The 10,466-nt window shown below is 39.9% G+C and overlaps 1 protein-coding gene across 5 annotated transcripts in view; it reads right to left on the bottom strand.

Moving 5' to 3' along the window:
- Positions 1-1,476: 1,476 nt before the first annotated feature.
- The window catches only part of LOC144608144 (rho GTPase-activating protein 12-like), a 131,370-nt gene continuing 122,380 nt past the window's right edge, over positions 1,477-10,466 (bottom strand). For 4 of the 5 annotated variants that reach the window (XM_078425561.1, XM_078425583.1, XM_078425575.1 and 1 more), the window contains 3 exons: positions 10,236-10,370; positions 4,722-4,827; positions 1,483-2,929 (listed from right to left, as the gene is read on the bottom strand). In XM_078425561.1, the coding sequence (XP_078281687.1) occupies positions 2,752-2,929; positions 4,722-4,827; positions 10,236-10,370 (419 nt within the window). In that variant the 3' untranslated portion in view covers positions 1,483-2,751. Of the gene's footprint in view, positions 2,930-4,721; positions 4,828-10,235; positions 10,371-10,466 lie in introns of all 5 variants that reach the window. The other variant, XR_013549171.1, reaches the window with a different exon arrangement.

The raw sequence follows: 10,466 nt of genomic DNA, 5'->3' as shown, positions 1-10,466 counted from the left end.
CCCAGCCTTTGTCCCACTGTCATAGACATAGAAAATAGGTGCAGGAGTAGGCCATTCGGCCCTTCGAGCCTGCACTGCCATTCAATATGATCATGGCTGATCATCCAGCTCAGTATCCCGTACCTGCCTTCTCTCCATACCCCCTGATCCCTTTAGCCACAAGGACCACATCTAACTCCCTCTTAAATCTAGCCAATGAACTGGCCTCAACTGCCCTCTGTGGCAGAGAATTCCACAGATTCACCACTCTCTGTGTGAAGAAATGTTTTCTCATCTCGGTCCTAAAAGACTTCCCCCTTATCCTTAAGCTGTGACCCCTGGTTCTGGACTTCCCCAACATCGGGAACAATCTTCCCGCATCTAGCCTCTCCAACCCCTTAAGAATTTTATATGTTTCTATAAGATCCCCTCAGTCTTCTAAATTCCAGCAAGTATAAGCCTAGTCTATCCAATCATTCTTCATATGAAAGTCCTGCCATCCCAGGGATCAATCTGGTGAACCTTCTCTGTACTCCCTCTAAGGCTAGAATGTCTTTCCTCAGATTAGGAGACCAAAACTGTACACAACTGTCGTCCAGCTTTCTTCCCCCCCCCCCACTACGATCAGTCTGAAGAAGGGACCTGACCCGAAACATCGCCCATACATGTTCTCCAGAGATGCTGCCTGGCTTGCTGAGTTACTCCAGCACTTTGGAGAAATACAACAGGACAACAGTAATGCTACAACTTGACTATGGGCTGATTTTACAATTTTCATTACAATAGGTGAATGTGGGTTCACAATCACACCAGTGTGGCTTGAACCCAAGTTGTCAGTCCAATACTCGACCATCTCCACCTACAAGACTGGGCGATCGTTTCGTTGAGCACCTTCGCTAAGTCCGCCTTGACCTACCTAGTCTCCCGGTTGCCAAACACTTTAATTCCTCTTCTCATTCGCACACTGACCTCTCTGTCCTGGGCATCCTCCATTGTCAGAGTGAGACCAACGCAAATTGGAGGAACAGCACCTCATATTTCGCTTGGGCAACTTACAACCCAGTGGTATGAATATTGACTTCTCTAATTTCAAGTAACCCTTGCATCCCCTCTCTCTCCATCCCTCCCCCACCCAAGTTGTACCAGCTCCAAAGTCGTCTTGTTGAGGCTCATTATCTACACTCGTTTTCACCTAGCCCACTGCTAACAATGGCCTGTTTCCTTTACCATCGTTACTCTTTTGCATATCTTTAATTTGTTCCACATCTCTCTACATCCATATCTCTCGTTTCCCTTTCCCCTGACTCTTCAGTCTGAAGAAGGTTCTCGACCCTAAACGTCACCTATTCCTTTTCTCCAGAGATGCTGTCTGACCCGCTGAGTTACTCCAGCTTTTTGTGTCTATCTTTGGTGTAAACCAGCATCTGCAGTTCCTTCCCACACACCTATAAGCAAATACATTCAGGATTCTGAAATAAATGAACTGAACAATTGCTTTGTCTCATTTTGTTTAATCTTTGATTAGCATATTGACATACAGCAGTTAGTTTAAAAAAATACATTCAAAAAATTCTTCAGATCATGTGCCCAGAAACAGGTAGTATTCCAAAAAAACCTGTAACACAACCAAGTCCACACTATTAAAATGAGAACATTCAACTCAGCTTCAAGTGTATCTGCCTTAATAATACCCATCAGTGCATACATGATTCTTTTTTAATGTTAGCACTTATAAATTGCTAAGCAGATTTTTTTCAAAATTTTGCCTGTACATTTTAAATAAACAGCTATTGTTGTAGTGCACCTAGAAAGCACAAGCCTACACATTACTTTCCAGTACCATTTGAAATACAAATGGTTAAGATTTGCCCTGCATGGAAATTACCATTAGCTAAAAAGTGCACACATCTTCTTAGTATGCCTAAGAATTGCCCCTTGAGTTGCCTGTCATGAAAAATAAAATACCCTTAAAAGCTCTTAGTATTGATCTCAGCTGGTACACTGACCCCCAAATTTATTATAAGCTGGCAAAATTTGATTAGAAAATGTTACTGTATGGAAAACATACTTTGTTAAGGAACTATACATAGACTATATATACAGATTGGTTGAGGGCATGTTATTTTAACATATATTCTTTGTTCATCTGTACATCATGAGTTTTTCAAACACTGGGTGTGATCATAACCCCTGTTTTAACAGCAGGCTGAAGGTACAGCAAATGCAGCATTGCTTTCTATCCACACTCATCAACCAGGAAGAATCAGCATTTAACACTTTTGCCGTTCAAGTAAACCTATAAAAAATAAATTACACGAAATCTGCCCAACGCTTCAGTAAAAGGACTCAACAGCAATATACAGTATTGAAATTTCTGCTATATCAAACAGCAGAAAAGGCTGCAAGTGAGGACTGCCAACTATATGCAGGAAATGGACATTTCCTCAATTACATACACATGTATAAAAGAGAACTGCTAAGTCCCCATCAAATATGGTTGCAAAATAACCCAGTGTACGTAACTACTGTATGCTTAAGTCTCCACAATTTGTTAGAACCAGTTCGCATGTTTCTCTGCATGCCTTTAGTACATCTAATGCAAAACACCTGCTTTCAACTGGGAAAAAAAATACATATCATTTTTTTTTAAACCAGAGGAGAACAAGTGCAAAGTTTTCCGGTGGACTCAAAGTGCAAAAAAAACCACTTAAAACATACTCTTGTTTCCCAAACGTGGGTTTTGGTAAATTTGTGTTCCATCTACAATTTATTTCAACTGCGTTCGAATATGGTTTCATATTCTGTTAAGATCAACTCCACAATCTGATTCTGGTATACCATGTGCACAGCAATATTGCCTATCTCTTTTTCAGGCCTGAGGAGCGTGGGACCAAATACGATGGCAATGCTCTGAGTGGTCATCCGGTTTACTTCACCGCACTCCACGACCCTAGAAACAATAACATTGTTCAAGAATCATGCAGAATCATCGACATGTGCATACTCAAAATGTTGTAGTGACACATCGTTGCATCTTACTTTGATTAGTAAAATAGAATAAAAAACCCCAAATATTATCCTATATCTTTCAAATGTCTGTTGACCTGTTGTGCCCTTTCCAGTTATTTGCTTTTCAATTTTATTTTTAACTCACACTTAATGGTGGAACTAGCTGCCCCTGATAAAATTATCTGGATTATAACAATGCTTGATCAACAATCTGGCTTTTCTGGTTCTGATAATCTATAGTACTGTCATTGTGGTAATCCTGAAGTGTTAAGAGAATTTTACCAATCTGTTTGAAATTATTGCATAGTGCCCCTTTAAGATAAACATTAAGGCACACTCTTTAGATCACAATATTTTGGAGTTTTGTTCTGCATTTTAGATGTACTCTAGTCGATTTTGGACTGCGCTATATTGATAGGGGGCCTAGCTGGAGAAATAGCTTCACTATTTGGCATTATTTTGTTTAGGAACAATAAAACACACAAGTAGCATCCTTAAGAAATGGAACAGACCATCATCAACACTGAACATACAGTATTTGTGATTGACACAAGAACAATGAATTGTCATGAGACAATCACTGTTAATACTTCTCCAAATTTTGTTGAGGAGATAATTGTGTTCATTATTATGGTACAAATTGACAAGTAATGTTTAAAGTGGAAGCGGTATTTAGTGAACTGTGAGCTCCACTCTGCTGAACAATTCACGCTGTTCTCCTTTAGCATCGTGCATTAATCTCTGATCTTTATGATGTGTTGTCGCACATTAATTGAAGTTAAACTCACCGTAGCTTAGTACTTACTTTTGGACTATCCTATCCACAGTGTGACAACAACTAATAAGTGTGAATTAACCTCTTGCAAAGAAAGTTAAAAAATGCGTGGAATATCCTTCCTTTAGCTTGTGAACCATTTTTAAAAAAATCAATTTAAGAAAAACTCTTCCTGCCTTTTTTTATTCTTTCTATTTGAATCCCACCTTTCCTTCCCTCTCTTTTCTCTGTTCCTGATTTGATCAAATTTATACGCACTAATCCATCCTCCTCAAAAGTTTACATTTTTGGTCTTGGATAAGGATATAGAATGCGTGCCTTGTTGCTCACTAATATGTTAAATGACCTCAATGGTGCATTGCTAGCAGCTTGAATTTCAATACAGTAGGTAATTTCTCCAACATTTAAACATGCGGGAACAAGTCTAACAAACAGGACACACTTTTAGTTCGGTTTACAGCGTGGAAACAGGCCCTTCGGCCCACCGAGTCCGCGCCGACCAGCGATCCCCGTAAACTAACATTATCCTACACACACCAGGGGCAATTTACAATTATAACCAAGCCAATTAACCTAAAAACCTGTTAGTCTTTGGAGTGTGGGAGGAAACTGGAGAAAACCCAGGCAGGTCACGGGACGAAGGTACAAACCCCATACAGACAGCACCTGTAGTCAGGATCGAACCCAGGTCTCTGGCGCTGTAAGATAACAACTCTACCTCAGCACCAGCATGCGCCCTTGTGATGCCTAGATCAGCCAAAAGTCATCGCTGATTTATTGTACTGTTGAACTTTGTAATTTAACAAGGCACTAAGTGAAAGTGATGCTTTACCGAAGCAAAATAGTTTTAAATGTAAATTTTGAAAGATGAAAATTTCAGTCCCAAATTATCAGGCATGGTCAAGAGCCATCGTATTCCTTTGATCAAAGCAACGTTCCAGTGTAAATTCACACTTACCGCACAAGATGCTTGAACAGAATTTGCATAGTGTCATGGTTTGGTTTAGGTAGTTGCCTAATTAGTTCTTTAATACACTGAATACGATGTTTGTAGTCTGGAGATTCTGAAAGACATTACAGATAATTGGCAATTGATTGCTATTAAATACATGCGCAAACAAAACTTTACTTAGCATTCCTTGTTATTATTAAAGTATAACTTTACTTAGAAAACATACTGTATTAATTACAGTATTATATTTCTTAGGCAAAAATGGGTTTTGTGCATTTAAGTTAGAATTTCATTCACATCTCTTTCCTATCTATGAAATGTCATTATGGTTTATTGCAAATTCAAGAGGTAAGAGAATATTATTTGAAAACATTGTAGTAAATTGCATTAACCTGTAACATTTACCATGACTTTTCTCTCCACAGATCTAACTGATTCAATTAGAACATCGAATATTCTCCTGCACATGAGAACCCCAATAACAGCCTTATCTACTCCAGCACATTCCCCAGCTCCTATCTAATACTGTTGGAATTAGTCTGTCTCCAATTTAGCATTTCCACCCCTGCCCACAGAACGGTGTTCGGTGGAAAAGGCCTTCAGCAAACAATGTCTGTGCCGAACATGCTGCCAAGCTAAACTAATCTCGTCTGCCTGCACATGATCCACATCCCTCCATACCCATTCCTTCTCTGTCCCGCTGAGTTACTCCAGCATTTTGCGTCTCCCTCCCTACCTATCTAAAAGCCCCTTAAGTGCCACAATTGTACCGTATCTAACTTCACCTTTACCCATGCATCTCGTTCACTGAAGCAGCTTGTTCCAGGCACCCACCACTCTTTGTGTTTAAAAAGATTGCCCTGCATATCTCCGTTAAACTTTGCCCCTCTCATCTTAAAGATATGCCTTGTAGTCCTTGACATTTCCAATCTCGGAAAAAGGTTCCTATCATCCATGCCTCTTGCAATTTTATATCTCTCAATGAGGTCTCCCCTCAACTCCAACGTTGCAGAGTAAATAATCCATATTTGTCCAACCTCTCCTTTTAGCTAATATCCTCTTATTCAGGCAGCATTCTGATAACCCTCTTCCAAAGCCTCCACATCCTTCATGTAATGGGCACCCAGAACTGCACACAATATTCCAAATGCAGCCTAACCTAAGTCGAATAAAGTAGCAACATGACTTCCTGGCAGGACATAATGCCCCGATTGGGCTGACTCAGCAAGGACAAATGACCAAGTCACATGGATCATAAGTTCACAAGTTATAGGAGAAGAATTAGGTTATTCGGCCCATCGCGTCCACTCCGCCATTCAATCATGGCTGATCTCTGCCTCCTAATCCCATTTTCTTGCCTTCTCCCTATAAGCCTTAACACCCGTTCTAATCAAGAATTTGTCTATCTCTGCCTTACAAAATATCCACTGGCTTGGCCTCCACAGCCCTCTGTGGCAATGAATTCCACAGATTAACTACCCTCTGACTAAAGAAGTTCCTCCTCACCTCCTTTCTAAAAGAGCACCCTTTAATTCTGAGGCTATGACCTCTGGTCCTAAACTCTGCCACCAGTGGAAACATCGTTTCCATATCCTGCTCTATCTGTGCCTATCATTATTCTGTAAGTTTCAATGAGGTCCCCCCTCAACTTTCTAAACTCCAGCGAGTACAGGCCCAGTGCTGTCAAACGCTGATCATATGCTAACCCACTCATTCCTGAAATCATTCTTATAAACTTCCTCTGGACCCTCTCCAGAGCCAGCACATCCTTCCTCAGATATGGGGCCCAAACTTGCTCACAGTACATCCCATCTATCTTGAACTTCTGGACCAGCTTATGATGAGGACTTTATTCAATAACCTACTAAAATCCATGTAGATAACATCTAATGTCTACCCTCATCAATCACCTTCATCATCTCCTGCGATCACATTATGATCACTGTTCCAAAAATGCTCTCCGCTGAAACAGTGATCACCTGGCAGGCTCATTTCCCAATACAAGGTCTAATGTGGCCCACCCCTCTGGTTAGACTCCAGACTTGGTGTTTCAAGGAATCCTCCTGCATGCACCAAACAAATTCTGCCCCATTATTCCTTTAGCACCAGAGGAGTCTCAGTCAATATTGGGGAAATTAAAATCAACCACTACAACAACCATGTGAGTCAGTGGATGGAGTGCAGATCAAGGCATTGATTTGCCCTGAAATGGCTGAATATCAACTTTAAGTATTGACATGCCGCATTTGGAGTATTGTGAGCAATTTTGGGCACCATATCTGAGGAAGGATGTGCTGGCTCTGGAGAGGGTCCAGAGCATGTTAACAAGAATGGTCCCAGGAATGAGTGGGTTAACATATAATGAACATTTGACGGTACTGGGTCTGTACTTGCTGGAGTTTAGAAGGATGAGTGGGGACCTCATTGAAACTTGCCGAATAGCGAAAGGCTTTGATAGAGTGGATGTGGAGAGGATGTTTCCACTCGTGAGAGAGTCTAAGACGAGAGGTCATAGGCTCAGAATTAAAGGACGTTCCTTTAGGAAGGAGATGAGGAGGAATTTCTTTAGTCAGAGGGTGGTAAATCTGTGGAATTCTTTGCCATAGAAGGCTGTGGAGGCCATCAATGGTTATTTTTAAGGCAGAGAGACAAATTCTTGATTAGAACGGGTGTCAAGGGTTATGGGGAGAAGGCAGGAGAATGGGATTAGGAGAGAGAGATAGATCAGCCATGATTGAATGTCGGAGTAGACTTGATGGGCTGAATGGCCTAATTCTGCTCCTATCACTTACGACCTTATGATCTCCCACCTGCTCTAGTAACCATTATTTGTTTTACTGCTTCAATTCGAGGACAAAAATTAACTTCATGATGTAAAGGATTGATTAGAGGGGACTCAGAGGCAATTATGCCGTTGAAAAGGTTAGGGTTTGGATTTCCCGAAAGGCAGATATGTATGCCTGATCATCAGTTCCGGATATTTGTGTGGCATGAACGTCAGGCTAAGACTGAGTGTTTTCCAGATTTAGCAATATGTATACATGGACAGCTTCATTGTGGTCACTGCAGCCAAACACTACAATCATCAGCCACACTTCAAATAATATGATGAAACAAAAAGCAGTGATAGAGCTCGGCTGATGCTAGTGATAATCCTCACTTTGATAGTTGCAACCTTCAGAGGATTCTTAAGGCTGTTCCAAAGAAGATTACATGGTTGGTTTTCAACATCCTAGTTAACATATTCCTCAACAACAGAGCAAAAATTGTCAGGTCTTTTCCATTCTTTATCATTTATCTTTCAATTTGGCTATCTCGCCCCAGAATCCTGCATATTGATAGTCTTTCATAGGCTAAAACAACTCGCATCATTTGAGCTCATGAATGGACAACAAATTTGTTATTTTTTTCATATGATTGAGAGGTTAACCACATCACATCTTTTCTTTTATATTTCTAAATACTCAAAACCAAAAAAAACACTGGGAGAATCAATCAACTCAGAAAGATTGTTTTAGTGTCAAAAGAGGCATTGCTATCCTTTTTGAAGATATCTAACGCTGACTTATTTTTGATTATATTTTCGATCAAAAATTAACTACAGTAAATTTGCTGAAGGAACGCAAGAAGTTTGTAAAGCAGCACATGCCACCGTCTGGCTGAGCGGTGTGTACTACAAGCTGGTGGAGGAAAAAAGGCAAATTATGTGAATGTAGGATTTCAAAACAGTAGCAAACCAATCTGACACGAGTATTTCAAACACAATCGGATTTACTATTTTCTTAAAGGATATCTTAGAGGATTATTATAACATTGTGTAGGGAGGAACTGCAGATGCTGGTTTAAACCAAAGACAGACACAAAAGGCTGGAGTAACTCAGCGGGCCAGGCAGCACCCTAAGCAATCTTGGTGTCATCTGCAAAAGTTGCCGGGCTTTGTCACACCTCCACATCTCTTTTCTAGCTTCCCCCTCCCCTTACTCCTATCAGACTGAAGAAGGGTCCCGACCCTTATCGTCGTCTGTCCATTTCATCCACAGATGTTCCACTGTATTCCTCCAGTGCTTTGTCTTTCCAAGATTCCAACATCTGCAGTTCCTTGTGAATCTATAAACGTCCAATCAGTTTTTTTTCTTCTCTTTTTGTACCTAATTTAATTCTAAGTCACTTCAATGCTTTGTCTATCCTTAAATCTCACTGGTTAAGACAGACTGTTGGTTCCACTCTTCAAGATCTAAAGTGCCTTATCATCAACTGGGACTTTGCAGCAATCTGCAATTCCAGTTTTCATGAGTTGAAGACACTGCATGAGGCACAGTGAGATGCCAACGCATCCTGGGAGATTATTTACGATGAAGTAACCATAATAATTGACATTAGACACAAAATCACACCCTTCTTTAAATATTTATTTATAACGCTTTGTGGAATGATGGATAAAAGCAGTAATATGAAGTGTGAGCACTGATTTACTTAGGTGGAACTATTTCATTATGTTAAGTATGAAATATTTTGTTGAATAAGAATTGAATCTAACAGCACGTGATCTCTATCAGGAAGTTAACATTCTTCCAAAATACTTTTGCCTGACTATAGTTTTTCGACCATATACATCAGTTTTGTTTTAAATGGAATGAACCATTGAATGATTAGATTAAATTTTACAGTAAATATATAGCAAAAAGAATTGTGCCTTTAATCTATTTTAAGATTAGTTTGAATAGGTGGTCCGATTTGGAGAACATCGTTAAACAGTTCCTATCTAATTTTTAGAACAATTTTTGTGCACCAAAAAAGTCAAGGGCATTAAGTTATGGATTCATAAAGCTATACAATATCTTGCAATAGACTATGGTATGCATAAGTATCATATCATATCATATATATATACAGCCGGAAACAGGCCTTTTCGGCCCACCAAGTCCGTGCCGCCCAGCGATCCCCGTACATTAACACTATCCTACACCCACTAGGGACAATTTTTTACATTTACCCAGCCAATTAACCTACATACCTGTACGTCTTTGGAGTGTGGGAGGAAACTGAAGATCTCGGAGAAAACCCACGCAGGTCACGGGGAGAACGTACAAACTCCTTACAGTGCAGCACCCGTAGTCAGGATCGAACCTGAGTCTCCGGCGCTGCATTCGCTGTAAAGCAGCAACTCTACCGCTGCGCTACCGTGCCGCCCGTGAGTATGTTGTGAGTTCTCATGGAACACCTCTAGTATGCTTTTAATTTGCACAAATGCACAGGGTATGCATAGAATGTGAAGATGCTTAAAGGAATCCAATAATTTAAAAAATCATTTGCTGTAAAAAGCAAAATAATTTGCAGGATTGAGCACCTAGAACCTGGACTTAAAGTTGTAATTAGCAAAAAAACAATGACAATTTGTTGACCATATGGTCACTTAAATGTTGATTTATTCAATGCTTCGTACAAATAATAATTGTAATCCACAGCAAATGAACATTTAAAGTGAGAATAGGACATTTGCATGAATTTATTTTTACTTACTGATTGCATTAATAAAATCATTAAAAAGATGAAAGGTGAAGAGTGGATCTGTTAGTTCTCTGAAAAGCATCTTGAGTGCCCCCGTAATGACATTAATATCCTCCCACTTATTATCATTCAAGTCCAGCTTTTCATCTGCAAGGAAGGTACAGTTTATTAAGATAAGAAACAAAATAGAATTCATAACTACATAGTATTTTAAAGTCTATCGTGGAGGTTTGGTCATTTGTA

The sequence above is a fragment of the Rhinoraja longicauda genome, chromosome 2 (assembly GCF_053455715.1).
Source record: "Rhinoraja longicauda isolate Sanriku21f chromosome 2, sRhiLon1.1, whole genome shotgun sequence".
NCBI classification, from domain to species: domain Eukaryota; kingdom Metazoa; phylum Chordata; class Chondrichthyes; order Rajiformes; family Arhynchobatidae; genus Rhinoraja; species Rhinoraja longicauda.
Note: the sequence above shows the minus strand (reverse complement) of the source record. Positions and strands in the feature narration are given on the sequence as shown.